This window comes from Manihot esculenta, chromosome 2 (genome assembly GCF_001659605.2).
Source record: "Manihot esculenta cultivar AM560-2 chromosome 2, M.esculenta_v8, whole genome shotgun sequence".
NCBI classification, from domain to species: domain Eukaryota; kingdom Viridiplantae; phylum Streptophyta; class Magnoliopsida; order Malpighiales; family Euphorbiaceae; genus Manihot; species Manihot esculenta.
Window position 1 is genome coordinate 26604872 of NC_035162.2, and position 19227 is coordinate 26624098.

General features: G+C 35.2%; 1 protein-coding gene across 2 annotated transcripts; it reads right to left on the reverse strand.

The window, feature by feature from the left end:
* Positions 1-6888: 6888 nt before the first annotated feature.
* Positions 6889-10065, reverse strand: LOC110610008 (tRNA (carboxymethyluridine(34)-5-O)-methyltransferase). Of its 2 annotated transcripts, XM_043951286.1 has the most exons (3): positions 9912-10063; positions 8671-9792; positions 6889-7252 (listed from the first exon to the last, which is right to left on the reverse strand). In XM_043951286.1, exons 2-3 carry the CDS (start codon positions 9753-9755, stop codon positions 7165-7167), a joined length of 1173 nt encoding a protein of 390 aa, XP_043807221.1. In that variant the 5' UTR covers positions 9756-9792; positions 9912-10063; the 3' UTR covers positions 6889-7164. The 2 variants fall into 2 exon arrangements, with proteins under 2 accessions (XP_043807221.1, XP_021605554.1); XM_021749862.2 differs by having other exon boundaries at positions 8671-10065.
* Between the last annotated feature and the right edge of the window lie 9162 nt (positions 10066-19227).

Sequence of the window (19227 nt, forward strand, 5' to 3'; positions counted from 1 at the left end):
AGTAATGTTATCATTGTCTTCCTTTGTATCAATCACATAAAAGTCTGTTGGAAAGACAAGTTCATCTACTTGTACTAGAACATCTTCTAGAACTTCTTTTGGATACACCACAGATTTGTCAGCCAACTGAATCACTACTCTGGTGTCTTTCAGTGCACCTGCATTCAAAGAATTATAAATAGAAAGAGGCATAACATTAATGGATGCACCTAGATCACACATAGCTTTCTTTATCCCAACATTGCCAATTTTACAAGAAATAGCGAACATTCCTTTATCTTTGCATTTGGTTGGAAGTTCTCTTTTTATCACAGCAGTAACAACCTCACCTACACCTACTTTTTCTCTCTCAGCAAGCTTCCTTCTGTTGGTACACAGTTCTTTCAGAAATTTTGCGTACCTGGAAATCTGTTTTACAGCATCTAGCAAAGGTATGTTGATTTCCACTTTCCTGAAGGTCTCAAGGATCTCCTTTTCTTCTTTTTCTTTTTGTATCCTTTCAAATCTTTTTGAAAAAGGAGGTGGAATTTTGGAACTTACCTGCTGATATGCTTTTGGCTGTTGAACCGGTTTGGATTGCTCATTCGGCCTGGAGAGGTGGTGAGTCGGTTGTTCTTCTGAAACACCTTGTTCTTGTGCCATTGGCCTTTCTTCCTCAGACTTGGCACCTTGGAGTTCTTTCCCACTTCTCAGCATGATAGCATTTACATTCTGTCTAGGATTATCTTCAATTTGAGAAGGTAACTTACCTCGGGATTCAAGCTTGCTTATGGAAGTGGCCATTTGTCCCATCTGCTGTTGAAGACTTTGCAAAGTCTTCACTACCTCATCAAGACTAGTATTGGAACTTGGAGGTGCTGGTTGGGCTTGATTTCTTTGATAGTTCTGGTAATTGTTAGCCCTTGCATAGCTGAAATTTGGGTGGTCCCTCCAACCTGGATTGTAGATGTTAGAGTAGGGATCATGTCTTACTTGGCTATTGTATCCTCCAATTGCATTCACTTGCTGGTTATCCTCCTAAAATGTAGGACACTGATCAGCTTGGTATCCTACATATGCACATATTCCACATAGTTTAGCTGGGGAAAGCTTTTGGGCTTGTTGAGCTTGGCCTATGACAAGACATTTCACTGCAGAGGTTAGTTCAGAAATTTAAGAAGTGAGAACAGATGTACTTTCCTCATTGGCTCCTCTCTGTAGTTGCTTTTCTTCTCCATATTGCTTAGATGAGGCTGCAAGTGTTGAGATCAACTCTCTCATCTCCCTAGGTGTTTTATCTGCAATGGAACCTCCACATGCTACATTAATGAATCTCCTTTCGGATGGTAGCAAACCTCCATAGAAGAATTCTATGAGTGACTTGTCAGAAATATCATGTTGAGGACAACCTATACACAATCTTTTAAACCTTTCCCAATAGTCATATAAATCCTTAGATTGTTTTTGCCTAATGCTACTGATCTCTCCTCTTATGCCAATGGCTTTAGAAGTTAGGAAGTATTTGTTCAGAAAGGCTATTACCATATCATCCCATAAAGTGATAGATTCAGGTGATAAGTAAAACAACCAATCTTTAGCATAATCATCAAGTGAAAAAGGAAAAGCTCTCAATTTAACATGTTCTTCAGTTATGCCTTGCGGCCTCATGGATGAACAGACAATGTTAAATTCTTTTAAGTGCTTGTGTGGATTTTCATTCTCTAAACCTCTAAACTTAGGGACTAGATGAATCAAACCTGTTTTGAGTTCAAAAGGAACTGTCAGAGGTGGATAAGTGATGCAAAGAGGTGCTTGATCACTTATAGGGACTGCCAACTCTCTCATGGTTCTTTCTCTTGGCATTGGGGCCCTCATGGCTGGATTTTCTTGCATTAATTCATCATGGACAGCATGTTCAGCATGGTCAGCAGGCTGTGCCATGTTTTCAGCCATCTCCGCAGCTTGGTGATGCGATTCAAAGGTTTCAAAAGTAGGCTCTGCGATGGGTGGCTCTTTAGTGGGCGATTCGACTTCAGTTGTCTCCCAAAGCCGAGTTGCTTGCTTCCCTAATCTCCTGATTGTGCACTCAATTTCTAGATCGTAAGGTAGAGTCTCCTTGTGTCCAGATCTGGTCATAAAAGAAAATAAATTAGTTAAATTAACTCCCCGGTCAAAAATAACCTTTCTGGTTATCAACAATCTTACAACTGCAGATAGTGGTGAAAGGATCGAATCCACAGGGAATTAAAAACTTACCTATCTTTCTTATCAAAACCAAGAAAATAATTTGAAAGCAAGAGAACTGAAAGCAAATTAAACTGAAAGCTGAATAAACTGACAATAAAAGTAAAAAGGGAGGTTTTGAGATTGATTGAATTGATCTAATACTGAAAGCAATAAAAAAAGGCGAATAATAAAAATAAAGAGAAATCAATAATGAGAAAAGCTCTAGTTAAAGAATTGGATTCACTTCAGTTGTTGGGATTGATCATTGAAACTTAGGTTCCTTTGTTTGATTCAATAAATTAGTTATGGAGATGGAAAACGCTTCTCTCCACCACATCTCTCCTTAAGCATAAACCAATTAGGGAACGTCTTCTAATTAATCACTAATCAACAAGTTGCCAAGGAACGTCCTTGGGCCTTAGGCATCAAAACAACTTTCAATTGCATTAAGAAATAGAGAGACCTAATTCTAGCTACCCAAACGCATGGTGATATTGCTAGATTATGCAACTTCCTTAGTTTTTACACCAAGTGTTCTTGTGTTTGAACAATCCAAACAATTACAGACTCAAAATTATTCAAACTAACAATATATTACCTTGCAATCAAGAATCAAGTGGCCACATTGATCATAATAACAAAGCAATAATGGAATCAAGCATGAAATTGCATAAATATTGAATAAACTAAAGATAACGATATATGTTCAGATCTCACAATCCATAAAACAACTAAAGTTTCACCTAATCTTCAACTAGGATAAAAGGTTTCAGTCACTCATGGCTGAACCAAAACAAAAAAAAATAAAGAAAAGAAGAAAGGTAGAAGGAGAAGAGGAACCGAATGGAGAGAGTGAGAGCCTTTGCGCCGGCCGAATGGAGAGTTGTGTGAAGAGAGGTGGCCGGCTGGTTTAGGGATCCTTATATAGGATTTAGGTGCTGTCCTATGATATGAACAAGGAAATGGCGCGATGCTTCAAAGATTTAAAACGGAAAACTCCAAATCATGACATATCAAGTTACTATCACTTAATTCAAGACTTGCAAGATGAAAACTATATTTGGGAAGCATGGGAGAACAAGAAAACAAGCGACGCACTCTTTAATACATGTAGACACACAATACAATTTCAGATCGCGTAATGCATGTATGGGCAAATTGCATTTAAGCCAATTTTGTTATTTTGGTATTTTAGTATTTTGTGGGATTTGTTTTAAATTAATTTGGCCTATATTAGAACCCAAATTCGTGCAGCCCATTTAGGAAGGAGATTTCTCCAAGATAATTTAGGAAAATGATCTTTAATGTAATCCAGGTTTGACTAATTGACTAGATACCCTTCCTATATTGTAATTTACACCTTCCTACAATAGAATTAGGGTTTGAAGGGTATAAAATACCCTTAAGGTGGCAGCCACGAGAAGCACAATGAATAAAGATGATTTTATGAACAATATTTGGTTCTTCTCCATTATTTGGCAACTTATCAAGGTTTAACCTTGTGGCGTTCTGATATGGATCTCCTCCATGCTTAGTTAACTTATCAAGAATTTCTTGTGGCGTTCTCGAAGCTGGAATCGCTTGATTATCTATGTTTCTAATCATATTGGTTGGTTAGGGGTGTGGTAGAGCAATCTTCGCTTGATTATCTATGTTTCTAATCACATTGGTTGGTTAGGGGTGTAGTAGAGCAACCTTCTGGAAGATATCTTTGTCTTGTTCTTTGTCAAGTTGTGTGACGGGGATTTTGATCACATGTTGATCCTGGGTTCCGCATCAGTTGGTATCAGAGCACGGTGATAGATAAATTCCTATTTATCTATATTTATTTCTTTCGTAAGTTCTTTTTAGTCTATTTTTTTTATTTCAGTTTATCTTATACTTTTCTTACAAAAGAAAAAGAGAAAAAAAAATAAAGAATTTTTTTTTTATTTCAATCGTGTGAGATTTTTTTTTTTAAAAAGTGAGATAAAAAAAAAGAAGAGCAAAAAAAAAAAGTTGTTTCAATTGTTTGATTTAAAAAAAAAAGAAAAAAAAAAGGAGAGATGTCAAAGTTTAGTGCTTTATTCGCGAAATGTCATACTGAATTCAAAGAGGATCCTATGTACATCGATTCTTTTCTTATTATTATGGTTGAAGATTCGAGGACGAATCTTTTTAAAGAAGGAGAGAATGATATGAACAAGGAAATGGCGCGATGCTTCAAAGATTTAAAACGGAAAACTCCAAATCATGACATATCAAGTTACTATCACTTAATTCAAGACTTGCAAGATGAAAACTATATTTGGGAAGCATGGGAGAACAAGAAAACAAGCGACGCACTCTTTAATACATGTAGACGCACAATACAATTTCAGATCGCGTAATGCATGTATGGGCAAATTGCATTTAAGCCAATTTTGTTATTTTGGTATTTTAGTATTTTGTGGGATTTGTTTTAAATTAATTTGGCCTATATTAGAACCCAAATTCGTGCAGCCCATTTAGGAAGGAGATTTCTCCAAGATAATTTAGGAAAATGATCTTTAATGTAATCCAGGTTTGACTAATTGACTAGATACCCTTCCTATATTGTAATTACACCTTCCTACAATAGAATTAGGGTTTGAAGGGTATAAAATACCCTTAAGGTGGCAGCCACGAGAAGCAAAGTGAATAAAAATGATTTTTTGAACAATATTTGGTTCTTCTCCATTATTTGGTAACTTATCAAGGTTTAACCTTGTGGCGTTCTGATATGGATTTCCTCCATGCTTAGTTAACTTATCAAGAATTTCTTGTGGCGTTCTCGAAGCTGGAATCGCTTGATTATCTATGTTTCTAATCACATGGTTGGTTAGGGGTGTGGTAGAGCAACCTTCGCTTGATTATCCATGTTTCTAATCACATTCGTTGGTTAGGGGTGTGGTAGAGCAACCTTCTGGAAGATATCTTTGTCTTGTCCTTTATCAAGTTGTGTGACGGGGTTTTTGATCACAAGTTGGTCCTGGGTTCCGCATCATCCTAGGTCTTCCTTACTATCCAAGTTGATGTCCTTGCTGCCCAAGATACTGCCCATGCCGCCCAACCTTGCATTGATGAGGTGGAGCCTCTCTTTGAATTTTAAATTTTGAATGTGCAAGACTTGAGGTGACATGTGTGTCTTGTTTGGCTTCCTTAACAAGCTGAATTTGAATTTCAAATTTGAATGTGCATCTTCTATAGATTTGGCTTCTTCAATAAGGGAAGGATTCTTGAATATTTGAATTTCAAACTGCTCTGCTGAATGCACTTTTCTTGTTTGCAATTTTCCTTATTTGGCACTTTCCTTAATGAGCTGAATCTTGATTTTGAATTTTGAATTCTCTTAAGGATTTGAAATTTGAATTTCAAATTACTTTCCTTATTTGGCTCCTTTCAAGTTACACTTGGCATGCTTGCTCTCCTTTGCTCTATTTTAGGCAGTTTTAGGAGCAATTTAACCAAATTGTCTATTTACACCATTTTCTGCAAAATAGGATCAAAATTACAAAATTAGATAGAGAAAGTATAAATTAACATCAATATCATCATAATAAAATGATCTAAATTATACTCTATCAAACATTTTCTTTGATAATCTTAAATTTTTGCATTGTCATTTTCTCATTCATATGTGTATTTTTAATTTCTCACTTTTTCATTCACATGTGCATTCACATTACTTATTGATTGAAAGTGTGATGTTAACTTAGTTCTATTTATATATAATTTATATGCATCATAAGTTATTTTCAAAATTTATAATGCCACTAAATTTCTTAATAAAATTTGAGAGTGCAAAAATGTATTCGCGTTTCCCTTCAACGGTAGTCAAAGTTGAGATGGTCATCCTGTTACCAGTTAGCTGTGTCTTCAAAATGGTTGTTTGGTTTCTGCTCCCTTCACGCTTGCGACGAGAACTGCTTGGATTTGAGTTTATCATGACTTTGGGCTTTAACTTAGACATCGATAGCCTAATCTGTGGCTTCGGGAATGTCTCTGGTACTTTGTCCAGAGTAAGAAATATAGAAAATAGTGAATTAGGCATTTGCAGAAAATAACATTTATAAAAAAAAAAAAAATTCTAAAAAAATCTTACTTCTTACTATTTGATTGCAATTAGAAAGTTGGTAAATTTACATATAGAAAAGTATTGTGGTATTAATAAAATTTTCAAAGTTAATAAAATGATTTTATATTATAAAAAAAGAAAGTAATTTTTTTTTAAATAAGTTCATTTCTCATTTGACAAAGAAAATATTTTTTTTTATTGATCAAATTTCATTAAAAATATTTAGCAATTAGTATTATTGTTTCTGTTGGATGGATCGCAAGAGTTAAAAAATAGCAGGATAATGCAGCAAATACAAAAGGAAGTAGAATTGGACGAAGGCTTGAAAATGATACAATATTGGCATTTAGCAACACAAATCAGGCATGATAAATTAAATAATAAAATATTTAATAATAAAATTAATAAAAAACTAATTAATAAATTTTTTAAAATATTAAAATATTTTAAAAAATATATATTTTTAAAATTGAATGATTAATTAATAAATTTTTCATATCATAGAAATTAAATAGCAATTTTTCCTTAAAAAAGTAAATGAGATAAATACAATCATTTTTTTATTTTTTTGGGCTGATTGGGCTAATTTGACAAGAAAATTGTAATAATTTGATCACAAAAAACAAATAATTATCAGCATTGGTAAACTCAGTTGTATTCAATAACTGTTCAAAAGAAGAAACAAAACAAAACAAAAATCCCCTTTAGCAGGAACAATCCCCCTTGCTAAGCTAACAGGTAACAACCTTGAAATCCCTACCAACCCCACTGTGGATCAAGCAGAGTTCAGCGACGATCAACTTCACCACAAAGGTATGGATGATACACCAGAATGACTACAAGAGAAATTCCCCACAAGACTCCTTGACGCATCAACTAGTTTGTCATGAAGTTTTCTCAAGAATGATGCACCAGTTTGATTTGTCAAAAAATCGATCTACTACTACTGCATTTTTCATGCCAGTTGCTAACCTGCAAAAATTATACAAAACAAACAAGCAAGAGAATTAATTCCTCGCATATATTCAAACATGGATAAACGACTGCTGTGGGCCTATAACTTGGATATTTCTTTCTATATCATCAAATGCTAAAATCTTCTTCCGCCCACTTAACAATCAAAGTAGTAATACTTCTAAAATAGCTTATCATTAGTCCTATTTGATAATCAATACAAGACTATTAGTGCCAAAAATGCTCTATTTATTTAACCTAAAACTTCTAAAATTTACACACTTTTTTTTTTCTTATCTTTCACTTATCTAATTTGGAACCTCAAAAAAAAAAAAAAGATCCTTCAGTAGTGTATAAAAATCAACAACGAGCAGTAAAAAAGCATTCCATTCCTTTTCACAAAAGACATATCAAGATATTTCAATGATTTTGTTTCCTCAATTATTTTTTTTTTTCTTTAAAAATTTAAATTGCATAACTTGAAATATTTAGGAAATTACTTAAATTTGCAAGCTAAACTTCATCATATGATCAGTTTTTTACATAAAGTAACAAATAGTTGATCTAAAATTAATTCTATTTTAAACACTGTAAGTTGCAATTTAAATATAGACAATTGACAAAAAGGCTATTATAACATTTTGATTTGTCGCTTGAGGAGAAAAATATCAAAAAAAAATTGTGTTAACTGATTTTATAGAATTTATTTATTTTTTAGAAGAGGGTAAAAAAGAGGAAAAAAAAATGTATTTCTAGAAAAAGGTTTGGGAGTGAAATAAAATAATATTAATGATAATAAATAAAATAATATTAATGATATTAATGATAATAAAATTCTATGTCAAAAATTTCTTAATAGCAATATTTAAAATGTATTTTTTAAATTGCAACTTAAAATATTTGACATAGAATTTTATTAAGATTTGCTATTTAAATTTCTATTCTAAAATTTTAAGTTCTATATGATCCTTTCTAAAATTTGAAGGGCTTATTTGCATCCAAAAAGACTTCAAGAGCTTATTTCACTGTTAGACTAAGCTTTAAGGGCCTGAATAGGCCTCTTGCCATCTTCAATATATGCCATTGACTAGCAAAGTAATTAACTTATTGAATGGTAGTAAGATCAACAATTTGAAAATGTTAGAACTTGATTGTAAAGAAATGATTAAAGACTTGACTGTGAAAAAGACTATGTTCTAGTACTAGAAACATTGTTTATAGACATAGCAGCCCAAACTACCAAAAATAAAAGGAAAGATTTAAATAAAAAGCATGACAGTTGCATAACCAGAATAGAGCAACAGGGAATTAACACAGGGCTTTACTTTGAATTGCTTAAAAAATGCAGCAACAAATAACATCAATAATGAAGAGAACATATGCAAACCATCTAAAAGAAGACATCAAATAGCTGCTTATAATAGGACATGCATTACCTTTCAAGTTCACCTTCACTGAAAACATGGTAGTATCTGTTGTACACTACAGCACCCTTTTTATCATCTTTTTTGGCCAAACCATTTGCAAGAGCACAAGCAGATGCGCCACTAACTTCAGCGCGATGATATGGTAAATGCCAAGGGACAAAATATTCCTGTTGATTCTTTGCAGTCCTCTCATCTTCAGAAACTATGAAATCATTTTCAGTTCGAGAGGCTAAATCCATAGCATTACTCAACTCCCCATCTCCATTACCCTTGGTGTCTTTTACATGCTCTTTAGAATTGTTGTTTTCCTCATTTTCTGGGATGCTTTCCAAAGTGATGCAAGAAGGGCTTCGAACCCGAGGACTACCAGGCCCTATCCACTCTTCTACATATTTCTGGGTGAGAGGAGTCCATTTAGCAACCAATGATCCATCTTCCTGCTCTACAGCCCAAACAGTTATTAGTACCAAACCACCCTTTTTCACAACTCGGACTAATTCTTCAATTGCCTTCTTCCTCCTATTCTCTGTACTTAGGTGATGTAACACAGCTATGGAAATTGCAGCATCGCCAAACCCAGTTCTGTAAGGAAGATTTACTGCATCCCCAACCAGAACTTCATGTCCTCTATCTGCACAAATTTTGATGAGGGGTGCACTAATATCACACCCCATATAAAAGCACTCAGGATTTAAACCCAAATACTTGCCATTTCCACATCCTGCATCCAATATTACAGAACCAGCAGGCAATGAATTCAAAAAGGTTGCAACTTTCGGCCATTTGGCATACCTGGTGGAACTAAAATGGGGTGCAATAGCATCGTAAACACGATGAACATACTTCTTTTCAATTTCAGGGGTGGATTGCACACTTGAGGAAGAGGAACATGTTTTTTGTTCATCCACTGATACAGAATCTCCATCAGATGCAAGAGTACACAATCCAGAAGATCCTTTCACCTTCACTTTGATTTCTCTCATAGTTTTGAAGATTCCAGGATGAAAGACACTACTAAACTCAATAACGGGTAGAACTAAGGACTCCCAGTTTGCTCCACTTAATCTACTCGCTCTTGAAACATTAAAGAACATCAGCAAGAAGCATACATCCTAGAGAGAAATGATCCACTTGCATGCCAAAAATCTAACGAGGACCATTCAATATAGGCCGAAGCTTAGAGAATAATTGTTAATGGCAAACGAACAGCACTGATCACATCAGAGATAGAGAGAAAGATAGAATTATACAAGTTATGAAGTCAACAATGGAGGCAATCGCCGATCGAGCGTGACCACGAGAGAGAGCGATAGAGAAGCGGCCGGTCGAGGAGAGCGAGATTACGGAGGAGGAGGGTCTAGGGAGGCTGTTGCTGAAAGCCAGAAAGGGGCGAGCTTTGGTTATCATCAACCCTAGGGCTAAGACGGCGTAGTTTCATTGGAACTGCATCTTTTTTCTACTATTCTTTTTTGAAACTTTTTGATTTTTTTTTCAGGAAAATTTATCTAATATGAAAAAAAAATTTTAATTAATTTTTTAATTTTAAAAAATATATTAAAATATTATATATTTTAAAAAATTTATTAATTAATTTTTCGTTTATTTTATTATTAAATATTTTATTATTTAATTTTTATAATTTTAAAATATTTAATTAATTTCTTTTAAATTTTTAAAAAATTTATTAATTAATTTCCTTATATTAAAGATATTTTAAATTTTTTTATAATATTAAAAATTAAAATTAATAAAAAGATTAATTAATAAATTTTTACAATATTAAAAATATTTTAATATATTTTGTAAAATTAAAAAATTTTTTATATTATAAAAATTAAATAATAATTTTTCATTATATATATATATAGAACAAAAGACACTCTTAAAATTTTGCGTGGGACGTGCCCAAACACACAGGGATTAGACATGTTATAACATTTTGTTTTAAGTGAAAAAAGTAGGTTGTAAATAAGAGTAGGTTCAATTTTATTTGTAGCTTTTTTTATTTGATAAAAAAAATAAAAAATTTATTCATTCCTTAGTATTTCACTTTTATTTTTTATTACTTAATAGAAAGTATGTTTAAAATTAAAAAATTAAAAACTAAAAGAACTGATTTTTTATAACAAATTTCATCAAATCATTATATTTTTTTATAATTTTTATTAAATTATTACAAATAATTTCAAAAGCTTATATTCATCTAGAGATGCTAAATGAATTTAATCCAAATAATTTTTATTCATCAGTGTTATTTAATTTTATAATTAAATTCAATTCGATCTATATATTTTATTTATTAATTAACCATTCAAATTATTTAAAAATTTCATAATCCATTAACTTTTAAAATAAATTTTTACTAATTAATATTATATTAATTATAAAATACAATAAAAAATTTATTTTTTTTATACATAATAAGGAAAACATTTCAAGAAACTAGAAATCATTAATTAATTAAGGATACCACTTTAGACCATCTTATCCCCTTTCTATCCCAGCGTAAGAAATCAAGAGTCTCCCTCGATAAAGAGTTCAGAATATGACAGCCTCCATCTATATAGACAAAAAAATTTGCAAGATAATTAGTTACACAATATGCTTCTCTATAACAATGGAGTAATCGAACACACATGATCTAGATAGAAGAGGTTTATATTGCAAAAGTAACCTTTTCAATCGATAATTCAATACTATCTCCTGAGACAATAAATCTAAAAATAACTAAAAATCTACGTTCACTTCCACTTGACGAAAGCCCTACTCCCACGTACAAGATAAACCATAGATAAGACACTATAACTCAGCCACAATATTAATCTAATATAATAGCCCACAATCCAGCTCCCCATATGATTACGAATTACATCGCCAGCACCACCACGAACAGGATTCCCTTTAGTCGCCCCATCGCAATTAAACTTAACCCCATCATCTTTAGGTGGTTGCTATAGAGAAAAGAGTTTTTGTATTATTTACTGAACGTATTACAGAAACTTATATAATACAAGTCTACAACTAACTAAATACAAGATAAATATATAGCTATAACTCAAATACTAAAAATAAGTATACAGCTATAACTCAAATACTAAAAATAGATAAAACTGTTATAGTTAGTCTTTATCCTTAATATCTACAACTAACTAAATACAAGATAAGTATATAGCTATAACTCAAATACTTAAAAATAGATAAAACTGTTATAGTTAGTCTTTATCCTTAATACGCCCCCGCAAGATTGAGGCGCCATTGGAGACTCCAATCTTGGTTCTAAAGTAACAAAACTGAGTTCTTCCCAAAGCCTTTGTAAGCACATCAGCAACTTGATCTTTTGAACTTATGTGAAGAACCCTTAACTGTCCAGCATTAATTTTCTCTCGAACAAAATGGTAATCCAGTGCAAGATGCTTCATCCTAGTATGATAGATTGAATTGGCGCAGAAGTAAGTCGCACCAAGATTATCACAATGAAGGACTGGTGGTTGTGATATTGGTGCTCCCAAATCTTGTAATAAACTTTGAACCCAAAATACCTCTGCTACAACATTGGCTAAGGCTTTGTACTCAGCCTCTGTAGAAGATCGTGAGACAGTCTTTTGCCGACTAGATTTCCAAGAGATAATATTAGAACCAAGATATAGAACATAAGCAGTTGTAGACCGCCCATTATCAAGGGCACCACCCCAATCAGAATCAGAGAAGGCAGATAGAGTATGAGTAGAATTTCGATTGAGAAATAAGCCATAATGTATGGTTCCTTTGAGATATCGCAAAACACGTTTCAGTGCTTGAAGATGAGTTTGCGTCGGTGCATGCATAAACTGTGACAGCCGATTCACTGCAAAAGAAACATCAGGACGCGTAATTGCCAAATATTGAAGAGATCCAACAATTTGGCGATATACGGTGGAATCAGTCGAACTAGAACCATCATTTAATATCAGCTTGTCTCCTGTAGACATAGGAGTATTCACCTCTTTAGCTCCAGCCATATCAAATCGCTCTAACAAATTAGCAATATGTCGATGTTGTGAAAGAAATAATCTTGCAGCTGTAGAAATTACTTCAACCCCCAAAAAATGATTTAATATTCCCAAATCTTTGATAGAGAACTGAGCAGATAGCTTCTGTACACAGGTATTCAGAAAATGATTGTTATTACCTGTAAGTACAATATCATCAACATATACTAGAAAATATGCAGTAATCCCATTGGAGGAAAAAATAAACAAGGACGCATCAGCATTTGATTTGCGAAAACCAAGTTTGAGCAAAAAAGAAGTAAGTTCAAGATACCAAGCTCGTGGAGCCTATTTTAAACCATAAAGAGACTTCTTCAGTTTGCAAACATAATCAGAAAACTCAGGTTGCACATATCCTGGAGGTTGCTGCATGTAGACATCTTCATAAAATGTGCCATGTAAAAAGGCATTATTTACATCCAATTGCCTTAACTGCCATCCTTTAGAAATTGCAAGAGTAAGAACTACCTGAATTGTGACCGGTTTTGTAACCGGACTAAATGTATCAAAATAATCACGCCCAGGTTCCTGAAGAAATCCTTTGGCAACCAAACGTGCCTTGTACTTATCAATAGTACCATCCGGTTTACGCTTAATCCGAAACACCCATTTGCAACTAATAAGATGATGTTTGTCTCTCGGAACCAACTCCCAAGTTTTATTTTGCAAAAGAGCATTGTACTCTGAATCCATCGCCTGCCGCCAAAGTGAACTTGCCAGAGCTTGTTTAACTGTTCTTGGCTCGAGTGTATCCTGTAAAGGATATTTAGTTGTAAGATTAACAAAAGAAGAATTAAAATACTTTGAGTTAGGCTTCCTTTGTCGCTGCTGCCGTTGTACAGGAGCTGGAATTGAGTCTTGTGAAACAATCGGTAGTGGCAAATCTAAATCAGCAGTAGAAGATTCAGTCATCAAAGGTTCAACTTGTTGAGTCTCAGTACTAATTAATGGCATGGCAGATTGATCAGATTCTGCTGATAATGTTGTAATAGATTCTGAACCAGTACTCGAAACCAACAAATCAGAATCACTTGGAATAGAAATTGCCAATGGAACCGAAGCAACTACAGTTGGTGCAACAGGTGATGAATTTTGTTGTTGTGCCGAACCTGTACAAGAAGCATCTCGAAAATAATCTGTAAATTGATGAGAACTAGTGCAAGTTTCAGATGGAAAAATATGCTCAACAAATTGAACATGACGAGACAAATACAAACGATTAGCCTTTGGATCGTAACATTTGTATGCAGATTGAGTTGGAGAATATCCAAGAAAAATACAAGGCAATGAACGACACTGAAGTTTAGAATTATTATATGGCCTTAGCCATGGAAAACAAAGACAACCAAAAGATTTCAATCTCTTAAAATTATGAGACGTACCAAACTGTAACAGCCCGGAAACCGAACTGCTACCGGCACTAGGATCCAGATCGGCTTAAGGCCGCCTAGACCCGTAGTAAGCCTGCTATGACCTCTGTGTACCTGAGAGAACCTGTACATGATCATACATATCCTGTAAAAATTTAAAACTTTTCTTCTCCAGGGCTTAACCTGTGTGCACATTCTATCTCTAAACTGTAAAACCCCTGCTAGAGCTCACATCTATGCTCTAGGTAAGTCATCTTATATAATGTTAAGCCTGGGTTTTCATACATATACAAATAAACCATTTTCATCATAAAGGATCATGTACACAAAAGATTACAACTCACTCTATAATAGTCAAGCACAATTCTATACATAATACATCAACAGCTATCTCTTTACATTTACATGTCCAACTAAACTATTACATAACTCTTCTTTTCTTCTGTACCCTGCAGACATCCTTCTCTGAACTCTGAACCTGCAAAACTGGGGTTAAGGGAGAGGGATGAGCTCTACTAGCCCAGTGAGCAAAACTATAAAAGCAGGTGGTAAAATATGCTCTGATGAAAATGCATTACATCACAACATCTCTCTTTGGGATGGACATGACCACCAAAAATCCCTAGACTCTCTAGGTTGCCCAGCTCACCCAGGTCTTACTCGATCTGCCTGCCTAGCCCGGCTAGGTCTTATACCAATAGGCTGCCTGGCCCGGCCAGGTCTTACACAGATCGGCTATTGGAGTCGCCTTGGTCCATCTACCTCATCATGTACATCGTATTATGCAATGCGCCATATTCGTGAAACTAATGCAAACAACCTACTATAGTCATCATGATGCATGAAACATGCTAAAAATATACATTTGCTCATATTAAAACATTAAAGTTAGTCCCACTCACCTCTAGCTGTCTCTGTAAAACTCTGCAGGTTCAGTAGCAGTGCTCACTGCTGACCACTCTGGTTCCTCTGATCTGTTCCTACACAGATGGACACATATGAGGGACCAAACTAACTCTAGAACATCTCTATAGACTCCCCCAAAAGCCCTCTAAAAGAACTTAAAACAATCACATCTTGCATGCAAAGGAAGGCTGGACAGGACACTTTCGGCGGCAGGTTCGGCGGCCGAAAGTCCAGTCCAGAGACGAAACTTGCCTACTTTCGGCGGCCGAATACTCTACCTTCGGCGGCCGAAAGTCTTCTTTCTAACCTTCGGGGGCACCTTTGGCAGCCGAAAGTCTCATCCAGGGACGAAACTCAACATTCGGCGGCACTTTCGGCGGCCGAACCTTGCCTCCAGAGACGAAAGTCCCAATTTTCGGATGCAAGCTTTGGCAGCCGAAACTGCCTCCACAAGGGGTTCGGCGGCCGAACCTTCCTTCGGCGGCCGAACCTGGCCTAGCCAGAAGGGCAGAGACTTGCTCTGCTTCATGCAAACTTTGCCCCAAACTTGCTCAACGTGCATATCAACTACTCCCAACTAGCATATACATATATATATGCACAAAGGGGTCCAAAACTATCCTAAAACCCCAAACAAACACATCAAACAACATTTAACATGCTTGATCATGCCAAGGTCACCAAAACCCCCCATAAACCTAAACATGCATACTACCCATACAAACTTCATAAAACCTTTAAAAACCATCATAGAAGCTTAGGATCTTCACTTACCTCTTGAAGAACTCAAGGTTGAAGGATCCCAACGTGGAGTTATGGAGAAATCCACTTCCAAAGCTCCTAGCTTCCAAACTTTGCTCTTTTTGGCTAAAAACCTTCAAAACATCCCAAAACTCTTAAAACCTTGGAAGATTTGGTGAAAAACATCAAAAACATGAAGGTCAACTTGGAGAGGGTTAGGACTCACCTTTGGCTGCTGATGGAGGAGAAAATATCCTCCTCACACCGACCTATGGCCTGTTTATAGGTGGCTGGCCAGACCACCTTCGGCAGCCGAACGTGCATTTGGTGAAAAACATCAAAAACATGAAGGTCAACTTGGAGAGGGTTAGGACTCACCTTTGGCTGCTGATGGAGGAGAAAATATCCTCCTCACACCGACCTATGGCCTGTTTATAGGTGGCTGGCCAGACCACCTTCGGCAGCCGAACGTGCTCCCTAAACCATGCAAGGTTCGGCGGCCGAAAGTGACCTTCGGCGGCCGAACTTGCTATTTCTCCCTTATCACTTCTCTTTCAAAACTCAATCCTTCTTAACACTTTAAAACACTAAAAACATCTTAAAACCTTTGAAAAACATATGTACTACCCTTCTAGAGAATTCCGACACCCGAGATTCCACCGGACTACAGGAATTCCGATGCCGGACTCTAGCCGGGTATTACACAAACAATCTAGAGAAAGGTGTTTGAAACGAAATAGCGGATGAAGGCAACCGATTGAGCAAATAAACAGCAGCCTGGAAAGCATGAGACCAATAATTAGAAGGTAAATACGAAAATTGTAACATAGCAAGACCTGTTTCAACTATTGAGCAATGACGACGTTCAGCAGTACCATTATGCTCTGGCGTATGTGGAGGTGTTGTATAATGTGAAATACCACAAGACAAAAAATGATGCTTAAGCTTTTGATACTCCCCACCATTATCAGTGAACACAGAAACAATTTTAGTGTGAAAATAATTTTCAACCAATTTCTGAAAGTGGATAAACAAATCATGAGTATCAGATTTCTTCTTCATGGGATATAGCCAAACATACTTAGAATAGTGATCAATAAATGTAACGTAATACTCATAGCCATCAATAGATTTTTGTGTAGGACCCCAAACATCGGAATAAACAAGTTGCAAAGGCTTATTAGTAACAAGAGAATTCTCAGAAAACGGTAATTTATGACTCTTGCTCATAGAGCAGGAAGTACAATAAAAACTAGAAACATAGTTAGACATAGACTGAAGACCAATATTTCGAAGTACTAACAAAAAGACTTTATTGTTGGGATGACCAAGCTTATGATGCCATTCAGAAAGCAAAGACAGACACCGAGTAGTAACATTCAGCTGAGGACGTTGAGAATTAACTCTGGAAAAACTTGCACAGTAGATATCATCAATGTTCTCTCCCCGTAGCAGAGACGCCCCCGTGTACAGATCCTTCACAACAAAATAAGATGGAAAAAATTCCACAGAAACATGATTAGTGCGACATAACTTAGCAATTGAAACCAAATTCTTGCGCAGATTAGGCACACATAACACATTAGGCAATGATAAATTCTTAGAGTAAGCAGGAATTTGCACAAAACCAGTATGTGATACAGCAAGCGTTTTACCATCACCAAGTTGTACTTCCTCAGGACCTCCATAGTCAGAATAGCTTTGCAAAGAAGCTGGATTCGACACAACATGATGAGAAGCTCCGCTGTCAAACAACCATTGTTGTGGAGAAGAAGCAGCCATAGCAGAAGTAACATTAACTGCAGGTATCGGTGCTAAAGAATGAGAGGTATCAGTCTTCAAAGACATATTATTCTCCTTAAGAAAGCGAGCCAATTTGCGACATTCAGCAGTAGTATGCCCAGTATATTCACAAAATTGACATACCACATTAGGTCGATAAGAACCGCGACCTCGACCACCAGAGTAAGAACCACGACCACCACGTTGATTTCCATAATAATTGTAGTTTTGTGGAGATCGATTATAATTGCCATTCTGATTTTGTGAACGCCCTCTAGAACGTTGAGTGTAATTGACAGTAGCAATCACTTGTGACGTAGCTGAAACAGTTGTGGAATCTTTTTCTTGTAAGGATCGTTCATGATCAGTAAGTTTTTCAAAGAGATCAGAAAAGGTTATTGGGGTTTCACGAACTTTTAACGCAGCAACTATGGGACTGTAATCATCTCCCAATCGGGTGATAATATAAACAATTAAATCATCATCACTCACCGGATTCTGGGTAAGAGCAAGCTCATCTGCAATAGCCCTCATCTCATTGAGAAAAACAGCAATCGGTTTGGTTCCCTTAGAGTTCTGTGCTAATTTAGTCTTTAAGGACAAAATTCTAGAACGAGAAACATTAGCAAAACTCTGGTGAAGCCGATCCCATGCTTCTTTGGCAGTATTGGCTGAAGAAATCAAGGGTTGAATTGTATCGGAACAACTTCCTAAAAGAGCACTGATCAAGATTTGATCTTGTCGAAACCATAAGGCGAAAGCTGGGTTGGCTGTTTTGTCTTTTTCAGAAAGAAATTGTGATGGTGCAACCCGTGAACCATCAATAAAATCAAGTAAATCAAGACCAATTAAGGTTGATTGAATCTGTTTTCTCCAAACAGGAAAATTCTCCTGAGTAAGTTTAATAGGAAAATGCGTTGGAGCATTTAATTGAATAACAGTAATAGATGACGAAGCCATTGATTAAAATTTAAGAAAATTGGATCAGAAAACTCGTGAGAGCAGATTGCGGCTCTGATACCATATAGAGAAAAGAGTTTTTGTATTATTTACTGAACGTATTACAGAAACTTATATAATACAAGTCTACAACTAACTAAATACAAGATAAATATATAGCTATAACTCAAATACTAAAAATAAGTATACAGCTATAACTCAAATACTAAAAATAGATAAAACTGTTATAGTTAGTCTTTATCCTTAATATCTACAACTAACTAAATACAAGATAAGTATATAGCTATAACTCAAATACTTAAAAATAGATAAAACTGTTATAGTTAGTCTTTATCCTTAATAGTTGCCAAGATACAGAAATAATAGTATGTCCCTACTTACCAAAAGATAAGGATCGGTGTGACCAAACATCCATATTACAATGTAGAGAATGTAATAAAGAACATAATATCATATCAAGCTGTAGACCATCGAAAACTTGTTGAAAAATCACAGCATTTCGCCATTTCCAAATCCACCATATTACAATAAATAAAATCTTAAGAGGTTGACAATCAACTGTTAAAGAAGATGTAGAACCAACACCATAGCGTAACCAATCAACCACAGTTAAATCACAAAAGGATTCGCACGTACCAGGGTCCCAAACCTGATTCCAGATATGCCAAGCAGTACGGCAATCTCATAACACATGAAGAATTGTTTTCTCTTTATGGCCACAAATAGCACAAGTTAGGTTATTAGTAAAGCCACATTTAAATCTTTTAGTATTGGTCATA